Source organism: Pteronotus mesoamericanus, unplaced genomic scaffold, assembly GCF_021234165.1.
Source record: "Pteronotus mesoamericanus isolate MK-2021 breed Mesoamerican mustached bat unplaced genomic scaffold, CSHL_Meso_final contig_52, whole genome shotgun sequence".
Classification (NCBI taxonomy): Eukaryota; Metazoa; Chordata; class Mammalia; order Chiroptera; family Mormoopidae; genus Pteronotus; species Pteronotus mesoamericanus.
In genome coordinates this window covers 7,678,649-7,693,337 of record NW_026555189.1, presented here as the reverse complement: position 1 = coordinate 7,693,337, position 14,689 = coordinate 7,678,649, and the positions used below count along the sequence as shown (strand labels likewise).

The 14,689-nt window shown below is 46.6% G+C and overlaps 1 protein-coding gene across 1 annotated transcript in view; it reads right to left on the bottom strand.

Annotated features, from left to right (window-relative positions):
• FA2H (fatty acid 2-hydroxylase) overlaps nucleotides 1-13,654 on the bottom strand; it is a 46,176-nt gene extending 32,522 nt beyond the window's left edge. The window contains exon 1 of the mRNA XM_054579189.1: nucleotides 13,331-13,654. Coding sequence (XP_054435164.1) covers nucleotides 13,331-13,600 — 270 coding nt within the window. The 5' untranslated portion in view covers nucleotides 13,601-13,654. The remainder of the gene's footprint in view (nucleotides 1-13,330) is intronic.
• Nucleotides 13,655-14,689: the final 1,035 nt, after the last annotated feature.

Here is a 14,689-nt window from a genome sequence, read left to right as displayed (position 1 = left end):
AACTCTGTTGCTCAGGTCAAAACCTTGACATCATATTCAACATCTCTTTCCCTTCCTCCCAACATGTAACTCATCAACAAGTTCTAGTGGCTCTACATCCAAGACATTTCCAATTTCAAGATACTTCTTTTCCATCCGTATGGCCACCCATCCAAGCTACCTGCCACCTGGACGACAGTAATGGCCTCTTAGCTCTCTTCCTGCTTCCAATCTTAACTCCCCTTCAATGTACCTACCTTCCACATGGCAGCCAGAATAAGCTAATAAAATATAGATTAAGTCTGTCAACCTTCCACTTAAAATTCCCCTCCATTCTCAGAATAAAATCTGAAGCCCCTACAATGGCCCATGAGCTCTGCTGAGGCTGGGCTCCTGTGTACCTGCACGCTCCATCCCACGCCACGCTCCCGCCAACCGCAATGCTCCAACAGTACCAGAGCCTCCTTTTGGAGTCTTGGTGTCACACCCCAGGGCCTTTGCCCTTGCTGTCCCCTCTTCCTGGAATGGTTTTATTTTTTTAACCTAGTTCTTCTTATGACAGCTCCTTTTCATCCATTAGAAGAAGACTTTTCTGAGGCCCTCATTAGAAGCTGCAGCTGCCGCTCTGTCACAGCCCCCTGCTCTAAAATATATGACCTATTCTGTTACATATAATATATATACACAGACTATATATAGTCCGTGTAGCTCTTGCGACCACCTATAATTGGCCCATCTGTCTCCCTCCCTCCACTGGCAGGAATGACCCATGAGGGCAGTGACCGATTGTCTTTTTATCCCCAGCCCCAACAGCAGTCTGCGCACAAGGAGGCATCCATTATGCTCGAGGTTGAATAGAAGAAGGAACAGTGGGGTGAAGGGGGCAGCCCTGCATGCCCCTGACACCACCTGGAGACTCTGCCAGTCTCACGGAAGGAGGTTGTCCGTCCTTGACCAGCGTAAGCGTCCTCAGGGCTGCACCTGTCCAGGTGGAGATGGAATGAGGGCAGCAGGTCGATGCAGACCTCACCTACCCAGCCTGGTGGAAGGGGCAATGCTGAGGAACTGGGATGTCCTTTTGGGCAAGGGGTGTGTCCAGCTCCACTCCTTGCCCAAAAGGGCCTAGCACGTAGCAACCAGGTTCTGAAAACATCCCTCCTCACCACCTAACAGGAATTGACCTTTTCTTAGCAGAAGCCGGGGCTGAAGGGGCTTGTAATCATCCTGTTTCAGTTTAATCCACATGCTCTGTTTCACAGATCTCACATGATCTCATGGTAGCCACACAAAACCCTGCAGGGAAGCAGGAAACCAAGACTGGGAGAGGTTAATGACTCATGCAAGGTCACACAGCCAATGAGATGCAGAACTGTACCCAGGGCGCTGTCTCAGGCTGCAGATCCGAGCTCCTCCTCTTGCAGCGGGGACAGGGTGCGCTGCCCATTCAATGTCCACCGCCCACCTGCTCTGCGCCACTTGGGGATGCTGATCTTCAGGAATCCCGAGATATCTGCCCACCAAGTCACTTTCAGTGCCTCCAGTTTTTCAATCTCCAGTTTCCCTCTGCCCTTAGTCTTCCAGAATAGAAGTAATCTTTATGATGCTGCTGGGTCCCACAGAGTACTTGTTAAAAGTACAGATTTCTGGGGCTTTGCTTCCAGAGATTCTGCTTTTATAGGTTTGGGGAGGTTCCCAAAAATCTATTTATAAAATATATAATCATAATATATAAATCCTTATCCTAATTAATTCTTTAGTTATGTGAGGTCTTTTCCACGCAAATGAAACATCCAATTTTTCACAAGTCTTCAATATTGGAATCTCTGTTGCTACTGGAGTCATTTCTCTGAAATATAACACAGAGCTCTGGGGCACCTTTGTGGAGACAGAGGCAGAAACTGAAGTGCTGTGTCTATAAGCCAAGGACAGCTGGTCCTGCCAGAAGCAAGGGGCAGAGTCTCCCTCAGAGCCTCCAGGAGGAACCAACTCTGCTGACAGTTTGATTTTAGACTTCCAGCCTCCTGAACTGTGAGGGAATGGATTTCTGTTGTTTAAAGCCGCCCAGTTCCTGGTACTTTGTTTACAGCTGCTCTAGGAAACTAATACAATATCACTAGAAATGTGATGCCTTGTTGCATATGATCATTCACGTGCGGCTACTCTGCTTTATATTATTTGTCTACTCAACCTTTAAGAGCATAACTGTGAGTGATGTCCAGTGTAACTATTTGGTATTTTTTCTGTCATTTTATTATGAAAAAGTTTAAACATACAGTCAAGCTGAAAGAATCTCGTCTTAAATACCTGTATCCCCGATACATAGATTCTAGCATATATATTCTACTATTTTCTAAAAGGAATCTTTAAAGACTTGAATATACCAACATCTAACTCTTGCAATCTTGAGGTCATATCCTCAAGAGTGATTACTAATATGCATTAAATTTGTTGGCTTCCATTTTTAAAAAGGGGTATAATCTTCATATCATAAAAGTTACCAGTCTTAAGTATATACTTTGCTAAGTTTTGACAATTATATGCCTCCTTGTAGCCAATGCCCAAATCAAGATTATAGAACATTTTCATCATCCTGGAAAGCCTCAGAAATCTGTTTTAATAAACTGCTCATTCGATTATGACAAAAGGAAGGTGAAAGGTAAGTATGCAGTTCTCTTGGCCAGAGGGACAAGAAGTTGGCAATTTACAGAACTTTGCAAGAGAAGTGCCAGGTTCCCTGTTAACAAACAGGGCTGCTTCCCTGTTCTTTTAGCCTTGGGCTGTTCACACACCCAGAGAACTTGACCTGCGGGCCTCTCCTCCAACCACAGGCTGGGGACACAGGGCAGGAAAGGTACACGGGACCCACCAGCATGCTGAGTTCCAGCAGTGAGGCTGCTTTCAGATGCTCCCTCCTCAGCCCTCCCCGTCTCTGCATTCCCCACTGAAATCCCTACCATTCCATGACCGCTTGGACACCCACTTCAGACCCCGCCATGAGCTTGCTGACTGGGGCCTGTTGCCTGCGTGGGCTCCCCTGAGCTGCTTCCTCCCTGCTCCAGCCACACGACCTCAGGGTCAGAGCATGCAAGCAGGCTCAGCCTCTGCAAGCCAGACTCATTGTGTTTCCCCAAGGCCAGCAACATGGCCCAGAAATGACTCAGCTCCTGTCCTGCCCTTTACTTTCTCTAACTGAGCAGGTAGGAGCAGAATCCTCGCTTGAATGAAACAGGAGGAGGAAAAACACCAAATGGCCAAAACCTAATAAAAAATGAGTAATTTCATTGGGAAAGAATAGAGTCTAAAAATAGACTAAACTATATCTGTGAATGATTGATGTGTGAAAATATTTTTTAAATCAGTGGGAAAAATAGATTATTCCATAAATCTACTGGGATAAACAGTTGGTCATTTGGAAAACTATGACTCTAAAATAATCTCTATTTTGTTCCTTATACCAAAAAAATTATAGGTAGGTAAAACAGTTAAGCAAAAGAACAACAACAACAACAAAACATTATGCATAAAATTAGCAGGATACTAAACTTTTTTATATACAAAACCTTAAAGTAGAGTAGGTCTTTCTGAGAATGATGAATGATATCTTTTCCTACATGAAAAATTTAAAGGTTGAAACAGAGAAGAAAACATTAACAGATCAAAAGATAAATGAAATCTAGAGGACAAATGGTAATACACAATGGAAAATAGGATATAAAAATATCCTTTATATATAAAGAAGGCTTATAAATCAATAAGAAAAAGATCCCCAAGGTTTAATCTCATGCATAAGATTCAACCCTAATGGGTGCGCAGTGGGAACACTGGCCACCCGAGGGCCTGCATTCCAGGATCTCTCGGAGCTACAGTTTCTCACCTATGAAAGGGGAGCACTGACACCTACCCACCTACTTTAAGGGTTCAAAATAAAAACTACGGGAAAGTACTTTAAAGATGTAAATTGCTATACCAACTTAGGTGTGTAACTACTAGTTGTATAGGGATCATTGTTATTCAAGTGTTCTTGGATCGGAGTCTCTGAGGATTCAAACTGCAAAGGACAGCAAAAATCGCCTTAACACGAAACTATTCATTCCTACTCAGACTGACCCTCACGTCCCTCGGTCCCCCTAGGCAAAGTAGCGGTGGGGCTGCTATCAAAACAGCAGAATGCAAACTGACTGTAAAGGGAAGTTGAAAATCAAAACAAAAATACAGACAATTTTATAAACTCAATGAAAGTGATAGAAAACTGTTTTACTCACAACTCCATTGCCAAACAAGGATGTGGCAAAGTTAACACGAATATACAGGCAATGAACAAAAGATGACACCCTTTGGAAGACAATGACCTGTTTATTAAAGGATCAAGAAAAATCCTTAGTCCTTAAGTAAATGACCTAAAGTGACCCTCTTTATGATCATGCTATTAACAGCCAATGAGAAGGTGAGAATGTCATGTTGTGCTTTCACAGAGTTTTATGAAAAACCACACATGTGCACAAAAACATTAATTGATTATTTGCTCAATTTATGATTTGGCATGCAATTGCAATCTGAATTTTGCTCTCAAGTTAAAATAAACTAAAAATATATGTTTTAGTTTTGTTTTTAAAGATAATCAATTTCCTTCTCCCAACTCCTGCCCCATTTTTTATAACATTTCGGTCTTCATGTAAAGTAGAATCATTTTAAGTGATCTTTTATCCTAAGAGTCAAGGACTTTTCTACCTAGGTTCAAGGAACAACTATACCACACCCAACTTGCACAAGTCATAACAGGCGGGACTCCAAAGGGTCTTGCCCGGGACAAGAGAAAGCAACCACTAAGGTTGGCTTGGCCTTTTCCCTGGTTTGCACGGGATGGATACAAGATTGTGGAAGCTCTGTTTAATCAGCCCAGTAAAAGTATTCCTTATTTTTCCATGGCAGCCAGTCTCAAAATGTAGGTCTTGAACTGACTTAAAAATTTGAGGTCTTTGTGGATTAACAATGCCCATTGCATAGACTCATTATTACATAAGACTAGGGGCTATTTATTAGCAGCTAAGTCAGTTATTATGGGTTATTAACATTTGAGATTTATAAAACTAAAACTAGCCATTCCTGGAGATCCCATTATACTCTGATTCCATTTTCCAACGGAAATCTGAGCATCATGCAATAATTAGCAATGTTTAAAAGTTCCACAGTGCACAGAAGAATGTAAAGAGCTACAATTTGCCTCCTTTTAAATTCTATTTCTTTTAAAAGAGCAGTTACGACTAATTCGCTTTGGTCATTATCAACTGAGTTTGTATAGTGTGCGTGATTCAATCTAAGTGTGTAGTCACATGGATTTGCATTGACAGAATTTCTGACTATTAGTTTTCCTATAACAGGGCTTTGAGACATTCTATATGCATTGCAGTTCAAATATATTAAAACAAATCCACCCAAATTTGCTTATCTGGCAAGATACTACTTAAGTATCTTGCAATATACAACCAAGGTAAGAAAACAAAGTATTTGGATAATTATGTTTTGGGGCAAAGCTTCACAACAAAAAAACCCGGAGTATGAGGTTTCTATTTCTCGGTGATAAGCTTTATGAGTGTTGCTAGCATCAAGTCATATGTTCTCTAATTTTATTTTTCCTGCCAAGCTCTTTTTCCATTGGAGAGCGAGGGCAGGTGGGGAGAATGGACATTAGAAGTCTTCTTAGAGGAGTGGCAATTAGAGAAGAATGGTCTAGTCTGAGACTACATGATCTATAGAAATTCTCATGAAAAAACAGGAAAGAGTAAACAGAGCTGGAAATCCAGGCAACCTGGGTCCTGCCTGTGCATGTCATCCAGACACATAGGGCCCCGTGGGGACTGCTCACAGCTCTGAGGGCAATGAGGTCTCTCGACTGGCATTTTCTATGGCAGCGGTCTCCAACCTTTTTGCACCAGGGACTGGTTTTGTGGAAGACAATTTTTCAGTGGACCAGGGGTGAAGGAATGGTTTCAGGATGATTCAGGCACATTACATTCAAGCTCACCTCCTGCTGTGTGGCCTGGTTCCCAACAGGCCCGGACTGGTACCAGTCTGTGGCCTGGAAGTTGGGGACCCCTGATCTGTGGTTAACTTCATTTCTGCCCTTGTAGGGGGCTCATGGACAAGAGCGAACTGCAGTAGCCTGGTGTGGAAGATGTTTTGCCACTCTCTCTGGCTGCAAATAACTGAAGGCAAAGGCAGAAAAGAATGCCCCAACTGACGGCCTCCCAGCCTTCCCATCAACTCCCAACCTTTTTAGCTAACACAAAAGAAACTAGAGGATTTTAAAATTTTAATTCTTGAAGTATCTTGTGTGTGCTAATATTACTGCTTTCTTTCTCAATTATGCACATATCTCAGTTTTCTAAGCAGCCCATTGATTCATTTATTCAAACATTTATTAGTTCCTCTTGGCATGCACCAGTGTGTTAGTGTGTGCCAGAGAAACCCAGATGAACCAGACAATTCTAGTCTTTAGAGAGTTTAGACTTTAGTAGAGAAGGTAAGACAATAGTGAAAATACAGTAAATGAGAGAGAACATTATCGATGCTGTAATGCAGGTACAGGCAAAGTGCTATGCGAGTTTGGGAGGAGAGAAACCAGTTCTAGATGGGGAGGTAAGGAGAGGATCTGTAGAAACAATAGCATTTGAATTGGACTCAAAGGATGTAGCAATGGGGAGCCATTGAAGACTTAGGAATATTACCGTAACATAACCAAGTTCTCTTTAGAGAAGTTCACAGACAACGAGGTACAGGAAGCATTGGTAGGGAGAGAACTGCCCAGGAGACCGCTGCAATGATGAGCATAATGGTGCTCGGGCCAAAACAGGGTAGAAGTGGAGAGATGGCCTGGAGGGAAGACTAAGAAGGCTCAAGAGGACTGGCATATGGTCTGTCCAATTCACAGGCTCTGCTTTTTTTCTAGTTACTACCCATTTTCCGCCTTCTATAACTTGTGGATTATCTAGGACAGAGCAGGAAATTGAGACAGTTGCTGTTAAGAGTAAGGAAAACACAGAAATCTCCCAGATATAGTATCAAATGAAAGAAGCTGTACAGCAGAGTATATACTGTGTGATTACACTTCGGGGCTGTGCACTTTTTTTGGAAATGAAGAGCAAGAGAAACATGCAATGGAGACTGAGGAGTAATGACCAGGGTTACAGCTGGTGAGGTAGGTGAAATACTGCACCCCCTCCAAAGTCTATGTCTCAATCCCTAGAACCTGGGAATATAGCACCTTACATAGCAGAAGAGATTTTGCAGATGTGATTAAGTTAGGGGCCTTGAGATAGATTATCCTGCATTATCCAAGTAGGCTCAGTGTACCCACGAGGGTCCTTAAAAGTCAAAGATGGAGGCAGGACAGTCAGAGTCAGAGAAGGAGAAGTGACATGAGAGCAGAGGCTAAAGCAATGCGATTGCTGGCTGGGGCCACGAGCCAAGGAAAACGAGCAACTTCTCAAAGCTAGAAAAGGCAAGAACACAGATTCTCCCCTGGAGCCTCCAGAAGGAGGGCTGCCCTGCCAACTCATTTTTGACTTCTAACCTCCAGAACAGTAAGAGAATTTGGGTTTTTTTAAATCACTGAGTTTGTGGTAATTTGTTAGAGTGGCAATAGAGGACTAGTGCAGATAGAAAACCAAAAGGAGATAGTATCCAGGAGCCAAGTAAGGAAAGTATATCAAGGAGGGGGCAGTGACCACCATGTCAAGAGTTCCTGCCAGGCCAGGTGAGATCAGGTGAGGACTGACCATTGGGTTTAGTGAGGTGAAGGTCCTGAGAGAACAGCGTGTTTATTATCCATCTAAGTGAATAAAGACACATGGGTAATAAACATGTAGACCAATGATGAGTATATGTCATAAGAAAAATAAATACGGAAAAGGAAGATGATAGATGCTGCTCAGGTATCAGTTTGGGTTCTGTGCTGGGAATGTTCCCAAAGATGATGACTCTCAGGTGTTTCTGGGAGTCCTGTTTATTTCTTTTCATTTTTCCCAGAGTCCTAATTTCTGATCTTCCCCACAATTTGGGCCTTGAAGCCCCTTTATTCACTGAATTCTGAGGTGACATCAAGGAGCACTCCTGAAGCCTGTGTTTACCCTCTGTCACATGGAACCACAGTGACCTTGTTCCCTGGACACTCTACCAGCAAGCCCTAGGTTCATCCTCCAGGTAAGTCTCACCTGGCACCACAGCAGACCAGTGCTTGGAAGTCCCTGGCAGGTACCAAAGGATGGTAGTTGCTGATTAGCCAAGCAGGCTCAATGGGGAAGCCCTTTTATCGGTAAAATGGATCTCAACCCCCCCTGTTAGCAGACTTCTGATGTCCACAGTGCTCTGTAGGTGGGGCAGTTTGCCAAAGCTCCCCAAGCATAATTTTTAAAATCTGAATTCTCAGCTCAGACAAGCTTTCCAAGTAGGGCTGTGTTCAAGGTGTTCTGGAGCCTGAGGTGGGGCAGGAACCTCGAGTCTTACAACCCTTAGATATCTTCTCTATCATCCATCCCCACTGAACTGCTCAAAGCCTGAGGCTAGGCATGGCCAGATCCCAAAGGCTGGCAGGAAACACATGTGGCAGAATCTGCAGACTTCTCAGCCACTCACATGAAGATACACCCTGTGGGACGAGGACATGGTGCTCAGACATCAGGGTGACACCTACAGCAGTGGCTGAGGAGTCGAGGCCTGTCTTCCTCCAGGGTCTTCCCAAACAGACGGCTTGATTCAGAGCAGGTCAGATGCTTGTGCACAGGAGGACCTCTTGAGGTCTGTGTGTGAGGTCGGGACAGATGAACGTCCTTTCACGGAGACAATCCTCTTGGCAGTAGCCTTCTGGGGAGGGAAAGATTCTATCTGGACTGTGATGAAAGCTGTAGCTCTCTCACCAGAAAAATGCACAACTCTGCCTTTTTTATATACAAGTTCATTTCTTTCATCAATATCAGAAAGTGATCCACAAACACCAGGCTTAAGAAGTCCTGCTCCGTATGTTTTCCAAAGTGTGATATACACCCCACTGATGGTGCCCAAGATGATTTCAGAGGGTGTGAGAATGAGCATTTCTTACTTTAATAGCCCAATATTTCTTTTAAAGGGCATATAAAGCCTGTGGTTTCACTGGTATTATTCAGAGTGACTGAATGGTAAAATAAAAGGTGAATCTAGTTAAAGATAAATATTAAATAGAATTGTTTAAGTCGTATGACAATTCAGAAAAAACAGGGACTGATTCATGTATGACCCAAGTCTGAAAAACTCAGTACCTATGGCCCTGGGAGGATTGGACCCAAGGTTCTTTCCTTTCCTATGTCTTTTTTAAAATGCTGGTTTCAGCTCAATAAATGAACTTCATGACCCACTAACAGTGTGCACTACTGTTGAAAGAACATTGCTCTTACTTGAGCTTGGAGTGAGCAGCTAGACCCTACTGGCCCTTGAGGGCCAGGGTGGGAAGAGGCATCGCTTCCCTGCTTGGCTGTCACTCTCTTACTTGCTCAAGGTGGGCAGCTCAGCTTCCTCAAGTCCCAAGGCCATGGCAACCGCAGACCTTGTCTCATCCCCACAGTATGCTGGCTCGAACGAGTTTGACTTGTTTTGTGTGTGTGCCTTCGTGTGAGTGTGAATGTGTGTAAGTGTGTACACAGAGGGGTGTGGCAAAGTGGGGAACAGGGAAAACCAATGGAGCTAGTCCTTCTCCCTGGAAATTTCATAAAGCCCCCGGAGGCTCCCCTCCAAAGATCTCCTGCGGGGGTCACCATTCAGAAAAGAGCCCTAAACAACAGAGCGGGTTCACGACACTGCCCTTCCCCATCCACATCCTTCTGGTCCTCACATCACAGGAGCTGGGCTGTACTCTCTTGCTCCAGCAGGAGGAGAGAAGGGAGGTGGAGAAGGCAACAAGGAGGTTGCTAGAGAGAACAGAAATGTCTTGTCTCCCCTCAGGCCTTAAGAAGAGGGCTTCTCTCTGAAAGGATACCCCACTCCACATTTCTCCTCTGATTGCCTCTCTCCCTCTATATAAAGACAACTCTATGTTACAGTGGAATGAGCGGTCAGTGGGGAAATAAAGGTGAGGCCCTCACCACTGCAATCTAACAAAGAACTTAACAGAGGAGACTAAAAGCAAAAGCCTACACGTTGACCCAGTAATCCTGAGCCTGGTTTGATAAGGCTGCCAGGTGTTCCAAACAAGTGAAACTGCGATAGCGCAGGGGGAACCCCTTGAAAGTCTGTGTTTGCCATCTCCACTAGCTGGGAAAAAGAAAATCTTGAGACTGTATATTCATCCCAAGGCCTGGAAGGGGAAAAAGGAGGGGTCTATAGTGTCCAAAGAAAGGATCCATAAACAATTTTGTTTAACTGCCTGCCTCCCGTCACATGTGCAAAATGAATAAAGTCTGGAGCAAGATGAGGATTCAGGCTAACAGACCCCCACCCATGCCTACGGTTGGGTAGTCACGTCTCTCCAGGAAAGCTGGCACCACTTTTACCCATCCATCAACATGTAACTTCTTCACCCCCCATCCCGCCAACTATAAAAGTCCTCAGGACAAAGGACTCTCTTCTCTTGGCCTCTCAGCTCTTTTTGCCACATGGGGCGGGGTGGGGGGGTGGCCGGGACAACTGGCTTCTGGCCAAAGGGGGGGGCCTTTGGCCTCTCTTCTGGTCACCTGGCCTCTGGCCACCCTCCTTTTGCCACCCCTGCTCCAGCCACACTTGCTTTGCTTTCCTATTAGAACTTAGCACTAATAAACTTTGCTTGCACACTAGTCTGCTCGCTGGCCTGCAGTTCTCTCCTGTGTTAGTGAGAAGAACCGACTTTCTGGGAGTTTCTCCTGTAACACCTATACTAGATTCTAGAATAGACTTCCGTAGACAGAAGCTGACAGGTAACTGGAGTATTGGGTGAGTATGGCCATCGGTCAAGTTTGGACTACAGGTTTGTGTGTTGATAGTTTCTACTCTTTTCCCCCATATCCTCTGGTTGGGGGTCAGTATAAGGCTGCCTGCAACATGGCCACGGTGGGACTCTTGGGGCAAGTGCAGGGGTAGGAAGCAAATTTGTCTCAGTATTCTCTGAGTGCAACCCATGAGTGTCGCAAAGCACAGCAACATCAAACCAGAGTAATGGCCAGTGAGCAGAGCTGGGGGGTAGGGCCACCTACAGCAGCTGGCCAGGAGTGATGCTGACGACGGTGCAGGGAGAAGCCACACCCTAAGGCTCCTGTGTATAGGACAGAGTTACAACGTAGGATGGCTCCCACGTGCCATCAGAAGTCTAGAAGTCTCTGGTATTCTGGTCCCAAACTCTCATTTCCTGCACTCAGCTTTTGCTATATCCATGACTAAACCTTCTGCCCCTTCAGCATGGCCTGACACCAAACATCAAATTCCAATATTAAACTGGGCTCCTGCTGCGGAATGCTGAGTCTTGTCACTGTACCTACAAAATCTCCCAAATCCAATGCCCTCTCCCCTCAGTCACAGCCCCCACAGCGGCAGCGCCATTACCTCTTGCATTGGGCTACGCAGCAGCCTCCTACCTCATCTGCTCACACTCCCTTGGGTCCCCCCCACCTTCCCTCTCAGCACTGCCCCCAGGGTGCTTGTCCAAAGATGCAAATCTGGCCATGCCACACCCATGCTTAAATCCCTTCCCTGGCTTCACACTGTTCTTAGAATCAAGTTCCAAATCCTGACAGCGGCCTAGGAGAACATGGCCGCAGCTGATCTCTGGCCACCACCCACTTCCATCTCCTTGCCTGCCACCTCTGGTCGCATTGGTTTTTATTACTGTCCCTCGATTGTGCCAAGCCCTTACCCTTCAGAGCCTTCACACGTGCTGTTCCCTTGGCTGGAATGCTTTCCCTACCACACTTCACCTGGCTGAGCCCTATCCATCGATTACCTCTCAGGGTAAATGTCACTGACTCAAGAAAGTTCTCCTTGAACCTCCCCTCCAGATCCATTCCCTGATAGCACCAGATAACTAAACAATTACTGTGCAATTAGTACCTTCTCCCCTCCTCATTAGCCTGTTAGCTCCACAAAGACTGGTATTGGTTTTGTCCATGGGTGCCTCCCCAGTACCTAGTTCAGTGCTGCCAACCATTAAGGGATCAAGTGAGTGAGTGAATAAATGATTAAAGAATTAAGCAATGAGGCCAAATGAGGGGCCACCTGGAAGAGTGAGAGGCAAGTCCTTTCATCCAAAGATCTAAAAGCACATGCTAGGGACACCTTGAAAGCAAGAGCTACAAACAGGGAACACTTATGGGTTTATATCCAAGCACGATGGCCCCACTGTCACCAGTCCTACAGCTTGGCCTGGGGAAGGCCCAAGGTACCAGTTTGACCTCTGGTCTGAGCCTGCCTGGAACTCTACGGTTAGAAGCTGTCTCTCTCTCATATCCAAAGATCCTTGGGATGGAGGCAGCATCGATTTTGGAATTAGATACACTTGGCTTTTCCACTACCTAGCTGTTTGACCTTGGACGAATTACAGAGCCACCCAAAGCCTCAGTTTCCACATCCAAAAATGGGGATAACAAAACCTACCCCAAGCTCTATCAGAGGCTTAATTACCATCATGAACCTGTACTGCCCAGCAGCATGCAGCTCAAAGTGCTGACCCCCTCTCCCAGCAAAACTGGACTAGCCCTGTCATTTCACCCTTTTGGACACCCAAACCAGCAGGCAAGACAAGGAATGAAGGGAGGGCTGAGGGGTGGGATGACACAGTCCACCCAAATCACTGCCCTGACCTTTCCACCCACCCAGAGGAACGCCAGAGCAGGACTAGCGTAACACCAGGAAATCCAGACAAGCTGAGTAAGGTGACTGACTGATCTGTGCCTTTTAGGAGCCGGAGTAGGTTGAGATGGCGAAGGGAGGACAGGTGAGCTTGGAAGCTATTATTCAAACAGAAATAAAGAGCAGTTGCAAAGAGGGAGAGGCCGACATAGGACCAGGAAGGAAAGACTGGGCAGGCGAGGGGCTGAGACAAGGTGATCCAAGTTGTCGGATGGCAGAGGCTGAAGAAAGAATAGGAAGGAAGGGGTACCTTGGGTGGTGGGAGAAGTAACAGAAGAGGGTCAGGGTTAAGGCTGGAGAGGAACAGCAAACTCCTGGTGAAGAGGTCGCGGCGGGGTGGTGCGGGGGGAGACATTGACTTGGTTTCTGGAGTCAGGAGAAACGGAGGTGAGGACGGAGGCTGTCACCTTGAGTCTTCCTAGAGGGCAGGTAAATGGGGCTTGAGAATAGTGGAGAGTTGGAGGAGGGGGTATTAGTGGGGAAGGTTCCGTGACCCCGGGCCCAGCTGTACCTGAGGGTCTCCTTGAAGCTCGCCCACGTAGTACTGCTCGAGCCAGCGGCGCGCGTTGGCCGAGTGCCGGTGCGGCGGCCCGTCCAGGTCGGCGCTAACATCCTGGCCAGCCCGCGCCCGCAGCAGCTGCTCGCCCCCCGGGTGCTGCCGCAGGAAACCGGTGAGGTCGTAGAGGCGGGCCCCGCAGCGGACCCAGCAAGCGCCAGCCGCCAGTCGCTGCTGGACTTCGGCGGGTGAGAAGGAGGCGGTGGGGGGCGGAGCGGGGACCATGGCCGGAGACCGGAGCTCGCAGCTCGTAGTCCGGGCGTCTGCTCGGCAGCCGCCCAGAGCGCCTCTAACATCCCCTTGAGCCCGGGCCGCCTGGACCGGCCGGCCGCCACCGCACCTGCTCATTTGCATGTTGCGCTGCCATTGGCCATTCCGCGGGACACTGCGCGAGCCCGGAGGGGCCGTCGTCCCCATTGGCCCTCAGGAAGCCAGGCAGACCCGAGCGGGGCGGGCCCGACGCTGCCGGCCGCCCGCCAGGTGGCCCTGGGCAGGTAGAGGGCACGCCCGCCAGGTGTGTCCTGTCTCAGGAGGAAAGCCAAGGGGGTGGGCGGATGCAGACGGAGCAAGTCTTCCTGTCTCCAGTGGCTGTCTGGACGGACACCCTCCGTGGCCTAATCGCCACTGGAATAACTTCTGCTGTCGCTTTATGGGAGAAACTTGCAGTTGTACACCCTCAGGCTCCGGGGCGGGGCGGGGAGGACGAAGGAATAGAGAGGGCTAGAGTATGGCGAGTGAGGCTCCAAACTCAGTAATTACAATGTATAACATTTTAATGTAATATTTTAAAAATCATATTGTTGCACAATATGAATGCACTTGATGCCATTTAACTGTAAATTTAAAAATCGTTAAAATCGTAAATTTTATATTATGGATACTTTACCACAATAAAAAATACATATATACTATAAAGAATTTAGAATACTAAAAAAAATCATATTGGCAAACCAAAGCCTGCAGGCTGGCCACCTGTTTCTGTAAGTAAAATTTCACTGGAACGGGGACTAGTGAGGTGAGTGAAGCAGGATGATGAAAGTAAAGGGTGGGATCTTGTTCTTAATACATGAAGTTTTGGGATTTTGTTCATCATGGATATTTTGCATTTTGAACATTTAAAATGCTGCGTTAAAATATTCTTTATCTTGATTACTGAGGGGTTTTTTTTGGTTTTTGTTTTGGGTTTGTTTTTGTTTTGTTTTGTTTGTTTGTTTGTTTGGTGTGCCCTAAGGTTTACACCCAGAGAGACTGCCTCACTTGCCTCACTCTGGTCTCACCCTGCAAGAAGGGCCCTGAGGAGAGAACAGAGACTCC